The sequence below is a fragment of the Delphinapterus leucas genome, chromosome 14 (genome assembly GCF_059928025.1).
Source record: "Delphinapterus leucas isolate spDelLeu-1000000601 "Yukka" chromosome 14, BTC_Dleu_Yukka2, whole genome shotgun sequence".
Taxonomy (NCBI): domain Eukaryota; kingdom Metazoa; phylum Chordata; class Mammalia; order Artiodactyla; family Monodontidae; genus Delphinapterus; species Delphinapterus leucas.
This window is the reverse complement of record NC_143142.1, coordinates 34464753-34480540: the sequence shown is the minus strand read 5'-3', so window position 1 is coordinate 34480540 and position 15788 is coordinate 34464753. Positions and strand designations below refer to the sequence as shown.

At 40.4% G+C, this 15788-nt stretch overlaps 1 protein-coding gene across 1 annotated transcript in view; it reads right to left on the bottom strand.

The window, feature by feature from the left end:
* The window catches only part of DLGAP1 (DLG associated protein 1), a 60858-nt gene extending 45070 nt beyond the window's left edge, over nt 1–15788 (bottom strand). Inside the window, exons 1-3 of the mRNA XM_089894252.1 lie at nt 15632–15788; nt 14313–14689; nt 6215–6306 (exon numbers count right to left, since the gene is read on the bottom strand). Of these exons, the coding sequence (XP_089750378.1) occupies nt 6215–6306; nt 14313–14689; nt 15632–15788 (626 nt within the window). The remainder of the gene's footprint in view (nt 1–6214; nt 6307–14312; nt 14690–15631) is intronic.

Below are 15788 nucleotides of genomic sequence, written 5' to 3'. Positions count from 1 at the left end.
TGTGGTGCACGGGCTTCTCATTGCGGTGGCTTCTCTTTGTTGCGGAGCTCAGGCTCTAGGCGCACGGGCTTCAGTAGTTGTGACACGTGGGCTCAGTAGTTGTGGCTCGCGGGCTCCAGAGCTCAGGCTCAGTAGTTGTGGCGCACGGGCTTAGTTGCTCTGCAGCATGCGAGATCTTCCCAGACCAGGGCTCGAACCCGTGTCCCCTGCACTGGCAGGTGGATTCTTAACCACTGCACCACCAGGGAAGTCCGATCCCCTTACTTTTAATCTGTACGTGTCTTTATATTTAACTTGGGTTCCTTGTAGAAAACATAAAATTGGGTATTGTTTTTAATCCACTCTGACAATGTCTGTCTTCTAATTGGTATATTTAGACAATTGACGTTTAAAGTGATTATTGGTATCGTTGGATTAATGTCTACCATATTTGTTAACTGTTTTCTATTTGTTGTCCTAGTTTTGTCTTCCACACAATTCCCTCTTTTCTTAGCATGTAACTTATACTTCTTTTTCACTCTTTTTAGTGGTTGCCCTAGAGTTTTCACTGTACATTTTACAACTAATCCAAGTTCATTTTCAAATAATACTATATCACTTCAAGAGTAGTGCAAGTACCTTACAATAATTAAGTAGCCCTAATTCTTACCTTTCATCCTTTGTATGATTGCTGTTATTCAATTCATTTATACTCAAGAGTATAATATATTCATATATATTGTTCCTATTATTACTTTGAACAAACTGTTATCTATCTGTTAGATCCATTAATAATAAGATAAATGAAAGTTTTTCTTTTACCTTCACTTTTTCCTTCTCTGATGCTCTTCCTTTCTTCATGTAGAACTGAGTTCCTGGCCTATATCATTTTCCTTCTCTCTGAAGAACTTCTTTTAACATTTCAGCAAGTTGGATCTACTGACTACAAATTCCCTCAATTTTTGTTTGTCTGAGAAAGTCTTTATTTTTCCTTCCTTTTTAAAGGATAATTTCACAGAGTATAGGATTCTAGGCTGGTGTTTTTTTCTCTCAAATATTAAATATTTCACTCTATTCTCTTCTTATTTGCATGGTTTCTGAGGAAAAGTCACATATAATCCTTATTTTTGCACCTCAATAGGAAAGGTGTCTTTTCCTTCTGTCTTGTTTCAGGAATTTTTCCTTGGTTTTCTTTGAATATGACATGTCTAGGTGTATTGTATTGGGCATTTATCCTGCTTGGCCTTCTATGAGCTTCCTAAATCTGTAGTTTGGTGTCTGACACTAATTTGGGGCAATTTTCAGTCACTATTGCTTCAAATGTTGCTTCTGTCCCTTTCTGTCTTTTCCTTCTGGTATTCTCGTTATGCATATGTTCACCTTCTGTAATTGTCCCAGAGTTTTTGGATATTCTGATTTTTTTCAGGTTTTGTTTCCTCTTTGCTTCCAGTTTTAGAGGTTTCTACTGTTGTATCCGCAAGCTCAGAGATTCTTTCCTCAGCCATGACTAGTCTACTAATGAGTCCATCAAAAGCATTCTTCATTTCTGGTGCAGTGTTTCCAATCTCTAGCATTTGTTTTTTATTTTTTCTTAGAATTTCCATCTTTCTGCTTACATTATTCATCTGTTCTTGTATGCTGTCTGCTGTTTCTATTAAAGTCTTTAGCATTTTAATCCTAGTGTAAAAAAATTCCTGATCGGTTACTTCCAACATCCTTTCTTGTTTAATTGCTATCAAACTGTGTAACCCAGATCTTTATTTTAATGTACAAAACCTTTATTTACTTGCCACTTCTCTAAACTGTCATTTAACCTAAAAGCTGCATGTCTCCATACCCTCTAAAGAAATATTTGATTTAGATTCAATTGATTCAACCTACCAAATTTCACCAGTGAATTTATGAATACTTCCTATTATCTCTCCATCTACCCAGCCATCCATCCAAGCTTATTGTTTTCCTGCTTTCAGTTTTTTTTAACGTTTTAAATCATTTATTTATTTTTTTTCACACACACACTGTATTTTATTTTTACAAGAGGTAAATAAACTGACCCCAAGCATTGTAAATGGATGACCACAACAAAAGCAACAATGATTGCAATTACCGAACACACGAAACACACTCACGCTATGTCATAATATTGACCTTCAGTCCAGGAATCCTCCACTGTAACAGATCCTTTACTTTGCAGTGAAAATTGATTTGTGTATTTTTTGCCTCTGAGTCCTTGTGGGATTTTTTTTTTTATTCAAACAGAAAGTGAAAAATTATAATCATCCTCACCAGTTCACTCAGTCCCATGTAATTAATTTTTTTCATCTTGATCTTTTGTTAGCACTTCTATGAATTCATCAGTTTTCCATTGGAGTTCTGACAATGCTTATTCATTCAGTTCAGCAGTATAGTCAGTTACCAGAAACCTGTACTTGTCAGAGTCTTCTCCATGAATTCCCTGAAGATGAAACACTTTTATAGGAACATTTTTGCAAAAGCATCAGAGTAAACCCAGACTTCCAACATTCTTGTCATAGATGACTCTGGGTCTAGTGCTTGTTCAGTCTCTGCAAGCTGTGTTTTTTACCTTTTAGTATGCCTTGTAAGTCATTGTTGAAAGATGGACATGATGTACTGGGTAGAACAACTGTGGTGAATAATGGGTTTTTAATAAATGTGGTGGTGAGGTGGCGGGGAGGGGAAGCATTCTCTAGTCCTACGGTTAGCTCTTAGTCTTTCAGTGAGCCTGTGCCCTTGGACTGTGAACTTCAACAGTGTTTGTCAATCTCTCCCCACCTTCCCCCCACTGCAGGACAGGATGGCAAGAAGGGGCTGACTGGGGTTAGGTATTTCCCTTCTCCCAGGTAGATTTAGGCTCTGATTAGAAACCCAGCAGATAAGGCTCTGGTAAATTAGTTTCTCCTGCAGGCAGATCTTGTTAAGAACAGAATGCTCTGGCATATTTCAGAATGGTTCCTTTCCCCTCTCTCCGTCAGAAGCATGAGAGGATTCTTCTCTGATTTCCGCTGTGAGGACCTGGTAGATCTTCTGCTGGTAAGAATCATGAAAGTATGGAGGCCCCCCTATGACTGGGTCCCTGTAAAAATTTCAACTCTCAGACTTGTCCTCCCTGGGCTGCCAGCAATTCATCAATTACAGTTCATGTTTTCCTACCCTGGTACTGGTTCGCATGGGGCTTTCTCTTGTGGGTTTCTACTCCAGCAAGTTGTGATTCTCTGTGTCTGTGAGTCTCTGCAGTACCTAGAGCACTGACTTTTCTTGTGGCCTCACTTCTCTGACTGGTTTAAGAAGAGTTGTTGATTTTTCAGTTTGAACAGCATTTTTACTTGTTGTTAAAACAGAGTGGTGACTTCTAAGCTCTTCTTTACCTGCTGGACCAGAAATTGCCTGTTATCTTCTTTTTACAGATAAGGAAACCAAGGCAAAAAGATATTTAGTAATTTGATCAAGGCCTCCCAGCTAGTAGGTGGAAGAGTCAGAATTTGAATCTTGGTTCAGGAGCCTGTGTTCTTAACCACTACATCGTTGAGGAAAACAAGCAAGTCGGGCTTGTAGGGGAAGGAGGAATATGTTTTCTTACCATGAGATCTTTCATATCTACTAAGTTTACATTTTCAAAACATTTTCTAAAACAATGAAAGGAACATGTACCAGAAGGGTTGGCTTGAAAATAATGATTACTAAAACTTGAAGTAGATACAATAAGTAAACATTTTAGAGTAAAAGAAAACAAAAATCACTCCTAAACCTACCATTTTTACAGATTACGTTTCAGTCCTTGTTCTTCTTTGTGAATATTATATGTGGGTATTCTGTCCTCTTTTTCACTTAACATCGTATCGTGGGAATTTCTCCCATGTTTCCACATCTTCTTTATAATCACATTTAATAGCTGTATAATAGTCTATCCTGGTGACATGCTATAACTTACAAAAGTATTCTCTTATTGCTTGACATGTGATGATTGACATTTTTCTTTTACAATGATAGGTAATGTTCCACAATTTTTTCCCTTTCACTGAGTGATTTCATTCAGGATAGCCCCATGAATGGAATTCCTGGGTCAATAGATTTGGATAGTTGTATAATTATTGCTAATTTTTGTCATATTAGTTTCCACATTAGGGTTGTACCAATTTTCTGGGCTTCCAGCATTGTGTAATTATATCAGATATAGTAGCATCAAAATGTTATATATATGTATATTGAAAACCTTTTAGATACAAAGGCAGTGTCAATAACAGGAGGCTATAAAATAGGACCCGTTCCATGAACTGATGCATGACTTATTCTCAGATTTTAAGTTTATGTTACATGGGGCCTTGTATATAGGAGACATTCCATAGATATTTATTGAATGGATGGGTGATGAATGGTTGGATGGATGACATCCAACTGATTTCTCCTTATTAACACATAAAAAGTTAGTGGGAAAGTTGAACTGATATCCTGATTTAGAATATAGAGTTCTTCCTCCCACTATAACTGCAGTTTTACTTCATTCAGCCAACATTCACTACATACTCAGTATATGAAAAGCACAGTCTGGAAGCTGGGGGTATTACTCTCAATAAAACATAGTTGCATCCATCATGGTCCTCACAATTTGACTGGGAAACTCACAAACCTCTCCAGATCAAATTCTCATTTATAAAATGAATGGACTGACCTCAGAAGTCCTTTCCAGCTTCCGGATTCTGTGATCTTCTCAAACTCTAAATTTCCTACTTCTAGATACTAAGTCTAAAGTAAGCTTATCTTAAAGAACAATCTAAAGAAACTGGTGATCCTGGATAGTGACAGGGAGTCTTCTCCCCTTCCTACTCCTCATTTGTTCGTTCATTCATTCATCATTCATTGAGCACACACTAAACATGAGACACTATTAAGCTCTAGAAATAAAAATACCAATAAGTCCTCTTTTCTTAAAAAGTCTATAGTCAAAAGTGTGACGGTTTTTTGAAGAGGGATAGTTTGGCAACACAACAGTACTCCACACAGTGTTTATGTGTGTGTGAGTGGGATCCACTTATTCTACTGTCAGGGAGGGGAAATTTCCCCTTTTCTCCTTTGAGTTCCTGCGGCTGGACCAATCATAAAACTGACACAAGACAGATTGTGTCCTGTGGACTGGAGAAAAAGAAACCCATTTAATTTGTGTGCACATAGAGGTCGCAAAGAAATGGGACCTAAGAAGTGGCCAAAGCAGATAGCTTTTATATTTTTTAGACAAAGAAGCAATAAATATGAGAGGGATTGACAGGACAAAGAAACTTAGCTTTGGGTGTTTAATTAGTAAGGAATTTAAGCAAAGTTTGCGCTTAGGTAGTAAATTAGTAAAGAAGTAACAAGTACCGTATGCTAACACATATATATGGAATTTAAGAAAAAAAAATGTCATGAAGAACCTAGGGGTAAGACAGGAATAAAGACACAGACCTACTAGAGAATGGACTTGAGGATATGGGGAGGGGGAAGGGTGAGCTGTGACAAAGCGAGAGAGAGGCATGGACATATATACACTACCAAACGTTAGGTAGATAGCTAGTGGGAAGCAGCCCCACAGCACAGGGAGATCAGCTCAGTGCTTTGTGACTGCCTGGAGGGGTGGGATAGGGAGGGTGGGAAGGAGGGAGACGCAAGAGGGAAGAGATATGGGAACATATGTATATGTATAACTGATTCACTTTGTTATAAAGCAGAAACTAACACACCATTGTAAAGCAATTATACTCCAATAAAGATGTTAAAAAAATAAATTAAAAAAAAAGAAAAGAAGAAGTAACAAGTGTGCAGGCTTCTCAGCCCTGAGTCCCCTATCTCTGGTGATAATGGTGTCTTTCTACCTCCCAGTACGAGGAGAGCACCTTTCACACGGGAAATTTATTTCTTGCTTTCAGGGAGACAGAGAGGAGGGTAAAAGTATCCCTCTCGCGTTGACTGTTTCTTAAGTAGTTTTAATTCAAAGTAATCAACGTGCCATTGAGGCATATTTTGGGCCCCAACACTACTATTCTAGCTAACATTTAAATGGAGTGGTCTCCAGTATTAAAGTAGAGGAAGGAATCAGCTACTATTGACTCAGGCTCACCCTCTGAATGCTCCCAGAAGTTAATGGGAAATAACACTGAATCTTGAAGGTTTTTCATAGGGAAAAAATACGTGTACCATACTTGCCAACATCAAGACGAAAGGGGACAAATGCATGTGGACTCACCATTTCTCTTCTTCTACTTGCACTCCTATGGACTGGAACTTACTGGGTGCTTTATTTTCCCCTGTTTTGTTAGGTTCTTCAGCATCATCCACCTGAAGAAATAACCAAAAGTAGAGGTGCTCTATTTTAGTCATCTTGCTTGAAAAACAAAGTCCCATTTCATTAGAAACCTCTATAATATTATTGGAATGTTTGTGATTTATAACCTTTTTGTTCAGTGTTTACGTGTTTGATGAGCAACTTCATTATAATGCACTTGGACTCTGCTGATCTTAGTAAAATGCAGTTTTGTTCATTTCCAAAGTGCCTAATAAATGTCTGTGATTCCTGCATGGACTTGTGAGGATATACTTCCTGTGAGCTCTGTATTAGAAGGGAGCACCTCATGGGATTGTGTTGTTGAAAGTTTTGAATTTGCAGATAACAAAATGCAAAAGGAAGAAGAAATTTCATTTATTGTAGTTAGAATTGTTGACATTAGGAGATTTAGGTATTAACCTTATTAATATAACTATAGAGCATCTTCATTTTTTTTTCCCCCTTAAATTAAGGAATTGGCTTTGGATATCACTCCATAGTTTCTAAATAGCTATGCATATATTATAGTTCATATAGAAAATGTATCTGTATATAACTGATAGCTTATGTGACAGATTAGGCCCAACCCAAATTTGAAATAAATTTTATGACTATTCAGAGCAGTTAGATTTATTCCTCTTTTTTCTCTATGTTTTTAATAAATTAGTTTTTTCTAAATAGAAAACCATTTAACATAAGTTGTATAAAACTAAAACACAGAAGTATATAATGTAGAAAGCAAAAGTTCCCCACGAAGCACGATCAATCCTTTGATGCATATTTGACCATCTTTTAACATATGTAGAATATAGTATATATAAAAATGATTATTAATACTAAATTTACACAGATGAGATTATACTATATATTTTTTGTGTGCAATCTGCTTTATTCATTAACACTGCTATCTTTTGGACATTTTATCATGTTAGTAAATATAGCTCTAACTCAATCCTTTTGTTGGCTACATAAATACTCCTTTTAATGGTTATGTAAGCAACGTGGGCATCAGGGTAATTTTCTCTCTGCTGTTATTACATTTAGTATTATAATTAATATTTCATATGTATATTTAGAACAATTCTGCAAATATTGTATGAGAAATATTCTTAATAGTAGAAATGTTAGATGGAAGTACTGAGCATATTCAGCTGTAAGGGATATTGACAAACTGCTCTTCAAAGCATTTATCAGTGTATGGGAATATCCATTTTCCAAATGTTCACCAATATTAAATATTGGCAAACTTTAAAATTTTTGCTAATACCACAGGTGAAAAATATCTATTAGCCTCTTGTATTTTTATCTGTAAATTGCCTATTTATATCCTTTCCTAGTTATTGTGGGGGGTTTTTTCTTATTGAGTTGTTTATTTTCTTCTTCATAGGATCTCTTTATATCTTATGACCCTTAAACCCTTTCTTGGCTATATATACTGTAAATATTTTTTCCCAGTTTATCGTTTGTCTTTTAAATTTTGTCCTTCATCGTAGAGAATCTTAAATTACTATGTAGTCAATCTAGCTTTTATGGTTGGGAAAGACCAAAAGTTCTCTTATATTTGTTTTTATGCTTTCATTTTTTTTTCATATTTAGTTCTTAAATCCACTATCCTGAAATGTTTGTGTAGAAGATACAGAAATTTAATATTTTTTCTGCACATGAATCATCAATTGACCTGGCTCTTTTTATTAACTAATTCATCTCTTTGGTTTGAGATGCCAACTTTATCTTATACCAAATTTTACCCATATATATTTACCCAAACATTCTCATATATAAAAATGTGTTTTGGGTCTATTGGTCTATTGGTCTTATTGCTCCTCCCTCTCTTTTTTTCCCTGATATAATTTTGTAATAAATCTTGATATTTTCTGTGACAAGTCTCCTCTTGTAATTCTTTTTTTTAAAATAAATTTATTTATTTTATTTATTTATTTTTGGCTGCGTTGGGTATTCTTTGTGGCATGCAGGCTTTTCGTTGTGGTGGCTTCTCTTGTTGCGGAGCATGGGCTCTAGGTGCGCGGGCTTCAGTAGTTGTGGCTCACAGGCTCAGTAGTTGTGGCTCGCGGGCTCTAGAGCTCAGGCTCAGTAGTTGTGGCGCACGGGCTTAGTTGCTCTGTGGCATGTGGGATCTTCCTGGACCAGGGCTCGAACCTGTGTCCCCTGCATTGGCAGGTGGATTCTTAACCACTGCTCTACCAGGGAAGTCCCTGTAATTCTTTTTTAAAAATGTAATTTAAAAACTCCAGCAACCTAAGTGTCCATCAACAGATGAATGGATAAAGAAGATGTGGTACATATATACAATGGAATATTACATAGCCATTAAAAAGAATGAAATTTTGCCATTTGCAGCAACATGGATGGACTTGGAGGGCAGTAAGCTAAGTGAAATAAGTCAGACAGAGAAAGACAAATACTGTATGATACCACTTGTATGTGGAATCTAAAAGGTACAACAAAGTAGTGAGTAGAACAAAAAAGAAACAGTCTCACAGATATAGAGAACCAGCTAGTGGTTATCAGTGGTGAGGGAGGGAGGGGCAATATAGGGGTGGGGGAGGGGGAGGCCCAGGCTCTTGGGTGTAAGATGGGCTCAAGGATATATTGTACAACATGGGGAATGCAGCCAATATCTTGTGATAACTATAAATGGAAAGTAACATTTAAAATTTGTATAAAAAGCTTAAAAATTTTTTTAAATAAAAAATAAATTTTACTCATTAAAAACCCCAAAACCTCTAGGGTATTTGGGGGTATTAACTTCTAAATAAACTTTAACATCACATTGTCAAAACCCTCCCCCTAGTCTCGACTAAGTGATAAAAATCACATAGGAATTTTCACTGAAATTTCTTTAAATATTTATATGAAGTTTGAGAGAATTGCCATCTTTACACTTTGGAGTATTCCCATATAGAAATATTGAATAGCTTTCCATTTATTCATTTATCCATATCCTTCCCCCACCCACCGAGGACTAGAACACCAGAAAAAGCACCAGAAAAAGTAGTTGATGTGAGTTTTGGTGACATATTATATAAAAATGCATATTTTTAGATATTCTAGAATCATATTTAGTGCTATGAGTTGCTCCCACTAGAAGAACACGTGAACCAAGATCACATGTTCACCACATCCGTCACGGGCTTTTGAATGCATGTGTTCATTGAGGGAAATAGCACATTTATTTATTAATCGGACAAAGTGCCTCATTCTGGTGACTTAGTTACTGTCTGGAAGCCCCAAGCCCACCTTCTCTACCCAGCTGCTCTGTGGCACAGGGGCCAGGACTCTGAAGACTACATTTCCCAGGCTTCCTTGCTCGCTGGCCTCCAATTAGGTTCTAACCAAGGAAGGTCGGAGGAGGGAAGGCGGCTTCCATCCTGTTTCCACCTTCTGCTGGCAGCTGTGGCTCCAACCCCAGCCCTTTCGAAGCCCAACAGCGCGTGCGCCAGCCCTTGCAAGTCCTGGCACCAGACGGCCGTGCTCGCCTCAGTGGTCTATATGGGCCTCTCCTCTTGAGTGTCTGAATTTTGGTAACCCCGTCTTTCCCCTTCTGCTCCCCTAGTCCAAGGGTGACCTCTTACTGCATCCCTTTCTGCTCTCTCAACCATCCCATTACTGTAGAACCAATTTGGTGTATGAAACTGCCTCTGTGTGAGAAACGAGCACGGCTTCCTTTTTCCTGAATGGGATTCTAACTGGTTCCGTATGGCTACACTCATGGAAATTAAAAATGCTCAGGATGTCAGACAAAGTACGATGCTGCAGCGTTACACTTTGGGGTAGTTTCAAAATTACCCAATGAAATTTTTTCGAAAGATGCATGATAGATATTCCCCTTAAGAACCGTGGTGCTCAATGCACCGGGAAAGGGAGAAAGAAAGGAAGCAGGGGTCCGAGGATGAAGGACGTTGTACTGTTCCAGGCTCGCCCCACCTGTCCAAACTCACAGCTTATTTGCATCAAAGCGTTGTCATCTTCTTAAGCTTTAGTCATTGCAGATAAATTTATCTCTCTGACTTTAATCCCCTTAGTTAGATCCAAATATTGACAAATGTCACCTCTCTTGTATAGTATGTAGGGTAATCTACTTAAATTTATGAAGAGGCATTCAAAAATTTAAATATGTTGCAGGGTTAATTAAATCTCTGTCCTGAAAACAATTGAGAAAGCGCACGGCCGATGATACAATTTTAGTGTTTTTGGCTAATCAAAATTTTAAAGGAGGATAATACTAATAATAACAATCAAACCTAATATTTACTGAGCCCTTAATATGCCAGGCACTATGCTTTGAACCGTTTTTTGTTTTTAATTTTATTTATGTATTTTTTGGCTGCATTGGGTCTTCATTGCTGCACACGGGCTTTCTCTAGTTGCGGCGAGCAGGGGCTTCTCTTTGTTGTGGTGCACAGGCTTCTCATCGTGGTGGCTTTTCTTGTTGCAGAGCACGGGCTCTAGGTGCACGGGCTTCAGTAGTTGTGGCACGTGGGCTCAGTAGTTGTAGCTTGTGGACTCAGTAGTTGTGGCTCGTGGGCTCTAGAGCACGGGCTCAGTAGTTGTGGCGCATGGGCTTAGTTGCTCCGTGGCTTGTGGGATCTTCCCGGGCCAGGGATTGAACCCGTGTCCCCTGCATTGGCAGGCAGATTCTTACCACTGCGCCACCAGGGAAGTCCCTATCCATCAGTTTTTATTACAACATATAAAGTACCCGATGCAATAGCAACTATTATTATTCTCATTTTCCGGATGAGGAAACCATTAAGTAATTGGCCTAAGTTCACACAGGCTGTAAAGTAAATAATTATAATATTAACTATTAGATATAGATTAAATTTAAAATGTTGGGAAAGGCTTGAAAACTCTCACCCTAAAAAGGTAAACTGTGAGAAAGAGCCCAAGGTCCTAGTATCACATATTTGGGGGATTAGGATTTAAATTAGATTACAGTGTAATGAAATTTGATGACTATTTTGTATCCTAAATTTAAATTTACTTATTATTCTCCATCAAAGAAGCAGCATAATGTGGTCACGTTAGATGCCAAGGTACAATCTAGGCTCTGTCAACATAAGATGTGTGACCTTGGGTTCCTACTTCTGGGGGAGAGATAATAACCCCACCTATGCCATAGGGCTGCTGTAGAGGCAGAATGAGAGAACCATATAAAGCACGCAGTGCTCTCATATAATTTCTATAGCTGTGAACAATGATTGGAGGAAGAGTAAGAACAATTCTTTAGCTCACTAAAATATCCAAATATTCAAGAAGCAGGGTGGTCTCTGAAACAAAGACTTTCTCCCCAACATTACTCGTGAATTTCAGAGTAGTTCTGTCTTACTGGGTAAAAATAATAATAATATAAGTTGGATGTCATATAGTATATGAATGCTTTATTCTAAGAATTATTTAGAGAGTAACCTAACCAACCAGCAGAACTGGGAGGTGATTAAGATAGAAGCTTTTAAATAAAATGAACAGTAAGACAGATAATTACCTTTAAAATACATTGTTAAGTGAAAAAAGGCAAGATATAGACTAGTGTGAGGTATATGCTGCTACTATCTGGGTAAAAAGGGGAATAAATATATATTTGCTTGAATATGTGCAAAATATCCCTGCAGGGAGATGCAAGTATTGGTTCTATTGATTTTCTCCGGAAAGGAGAACTGACTGGCTATTTTTTTTTTTTAATTTCATTTATTTATTTATTTATTTATTTATTTATGGCTGCTGGGTCTTCTTTTCTGTGCATGGGCTTTCTCTACTTGCGGCGAGCAGGGGCCACTCTTCATCGCGGTGCGCGGGCCTCTCACTGTCGCGGCCTCTCTTGTTGCGGAGCACAAGCTCCAGACGCGCAGGCTCAGTAGTTGTGGCTCACGGGCCTAGTTGCTCCGCGGCATGTGGGATCTTCCCGGACCGGGGCACTAACCTGTGTCCCCTGCATTGGCAGGCGGATTCTCAACCACTGCGCCACCAGGGAAGCCCCTGACTAGCTATTGAATAGCAAGGGGAGAGAGGCTGGTCACTGTATGTCTTTTTATAAATTTTGAATTTTGAGCCATAGGAATATATTATCTATTGAAAAACTAATGTAAAATAAAGAAAAAAAATTTTAACATTAAGGAAGTAGAAGAAAACTAACATTACTGGGTGCCACTTATGTGCCAGATAAGAAAGGTGGAATTTAAAAAAAAGTACGGTAAAACAGACATAAAATTCTCCATTTAACCCTTTGTTTGTTTGTTTGTTTGTTTTGCGGTACGCAGGCGGAGCACAGGCTCCGCACGGCGCAGGCTCAGCGGCCAATGGCTCACGGGCCCAGCCGCTCCGCGGCATGTGGGATCTTCCCGGACCGGGGCACGAACCCGCGTCCCCTGCATCGGCAGGCGGACTCTCAACCACTGCGCCACCAGGGAAGCCCCCATTCAACCCTTTTTAAGTGTACAGTTCCAGTGGCATTAAGTACATTCCCATTACTGTGCTACCATCAGCACTACCCAGCCCCAGAATTTTTTCGTCATCCCAAACTGAAAGCCTTACAGGAAGCTGGATTTTGTAAACTCCCTCCTTCAAATAATCCTACGTGGGCTCGATGAGAAGACAGTCTCAGGAAGATTAAATAATTTGCCTGGGACGACACAGAAGACCGGCCTCTGCTCTTCCCCACCCCTTGAAATCCTCTGGGCGGTGGGAGGGAATTAACTCCTGGGATTGGGGTTGGGGTGAGGGTGGGTGGAGGCTGACTTCAGGCCCGGGGCCTCCTGCTGGGTCATCTGGTCCCAAGCACCCGTGCTACAAGTTCTTTTAGGAAACTTGACAAGTCGTGCCATGGTAACCCGTTGGTTATAAAAAAGCATTTGACTCATTGCTACCAGAGAAAGTTTAATTGTCCTTTCAAAGTGGGCTCTGCAGAATGGATGGTGAACATCCATCATCGTTGTGAAAAGGTACCCCACGCCTGGTGCTTAGACGTGCCTTAGAGCTGGTTCAGTGTGGATAGGTTTATGGGCCACCACGTCAGGAAGTTATTATTCAAAGGGCACCTGCAGAACGGTACAGCACAACAAAAATGGGGGGAAAGAATGACTCTTCTCCATGGATGGGAGGAAATTTCTAGCAGGGTAAGCCAAGCTGAACCCATCTAACAACCAAGAATCAGTTTGATCTTATCGTTGGGCAATAGAAAACAGAGAACTGAACTGAGAAGCCTGCCGAAGTATCTACCTTTTTAATGCAATGCATGATTAAATAGCCCGCAATTACACTGACCCTGGTGCACATTCTTTCCTCATGATGCTGTGATGGGAGTTATTGCTTTCCACACTCTCCTTCCCTTTGGTCTCACTGGCCATCACTCCCATGTCTGTGAGAAGTGGTTCACGTTTTTGTTCTCGTATGGTTACTCAATAGCGTTGAACACACTGTGACACCATCCAGCCACCCACGTTGTTCTTGGATGCCCACTCCTTCTTTGAGAATCAAAATGTGCATTAGGAATTGGGGACACTTTATGTTTGATTGTGTTCATGTTTGTTTAATTATCCTCCCCTTGTCTCACCACATTCAATTTCGAGAACAAAAATCAAAGCTGCTCATCAACTATACTTCAATTTTAAAAGATTGGAATTTTGGGGGGGGGAAAAAGATGCTGATAATGTCTATAGACAAAACACCTTCGTAATTTTTTAAAATCACATTTCACAACGTACAGGAGTCCAGAGCCAGTAATTTGAAAGTCTGGTCCTACCCCATCCAAAATGGCAAGATAGTGAAACTTCTGGAAAAAAAAAAGGGGGGGGTACATTTCTTCATTTGGGGTTCCTATTTCTTTTTTTTTTTTTTTTAACAAATTTACTTTTTTGGCTGAGGTACTCAGCTTGTGGGACCTCAGTTCCCCAAACAGGGATTGAACCCAGGCCGTGACAGTGAAAGCGCCGAGTCCTAACCCCTAGACCACCAGGGAACTCCCTGGGCTCCTATTTCAAAGGACAGAAAGGGAGGCTGTTACCTGTATCCCAATGGACAGGCATCGATTCTTCTTGAAGTGGTCCTTCTTCCTGTCCTCTGCAGTGATGGTGGCCATGGCGGTGGTGGTGGTGGTGATGGTGGCAGCATTGTTGCCCATGTGTTGACTTGCTGGGCCGTGGATCTGGGCATTGGCGGCTTCGATGGCGGCTGTCAGAGCCTTCATACTGTCCAGGCTCTCCGTGGAGTTGCTCAGTCCAGACTGGCTGATAATATCCCCTCGCTGGCCCTGTCCATCCATGTAGGCGTCCTGGGCCGACTCTGTGCTACTCTGGGCTGTGATAGAAATGAAAGGTTTCGTGGTAGTTCTGGGTGGGACTGGAGGTGGTGTCTTCTTATATGTTGTAATGCAAGATGACACTGGAAGACAGCGAAAACAAAGACACTGATTTCTGCATGGGTTTTAATTGTCAATATTGTAACTGACATCCATTGGAAATTAGGGCCCACGAAACACACCAAGACATTGAACGTGAAAACAGGTCTGTTGATAGACTAAGTGAGATCCCTGCTTAGGGGGCATATTTGGGCCTCCTCTAAGGCGACACCCCCATACGACTGAGGGGGAGAGAGACTGAAAAACACTGATCTCTGAGATGGAAGTTTCTGAAATGGAGATTAATATGAACTGACATAAAACAGACAGGACTAGCCATCTGTAGAAATCTTCCCGGGCAACAGGGCACCCTGAGAGATAATGTGTAACACGGAAAAGACCTGGGAAATCTTTGCCTTCTCAGGGAAATATTAACCACAGCTAATGCTGAACAAAGTAACTCATTGGAGAAGATTCTGGGGGTCAATAAAGAACATTGAAAAAAAGAAGAAAGCAAAGAGGTTGTGAGCCTGTGTGTTCTAATCCTAGGAACAGGGCAAAGTGCCTGTGGGGGAGGGGGAGGGGGAGGGGGAGGGGGGAGGGGGGGAGGGGGAGGGGGGGAGGGGGGAGGGGGGGAGGGGGAGGGGGGGAGGGGGGGAGGGGGGGAGGGGGGAGGGGGGAGGGGGAGGGGGAGGGGGGGAGGGGGAGGGAGCAGGGCGCCGGTGCGGGGCTGAGCTCAACCCACTGTCTTAACTTCTTACACCTTGCTTTTATCTTCATTCCGTTTCTCCTCCCTCCTTTTCTGTTTCTTTTTTTTCTCTTCCTTCCTTCCTCCCTGCCTTCCTCTTTCCTTCCTTCCTTCCTTTTTCTGGGTATGTGCTCACTCTATAAACTTTAGTTCTGAATTGTGTTGCTGTTTCCGAGCAGATCCGTCCTCTGAGAGGGAGGAAACCACACACACGTCTCCTACTGTAAAATAAATGTACCCGCTAGTTGGGAGATCAGCCTGCGTGCGGCCTGTAGGAACCCACTCCCCAAAGTGCTGTCCTTCAGGGCGACGTGATCAGCCCAAGGTTCTGCACAGTGAGGCGCCCCTTTTGGAGGTTCCCACTGGAGCCGCCTGCAGCCCCTCTCTGCAAACAT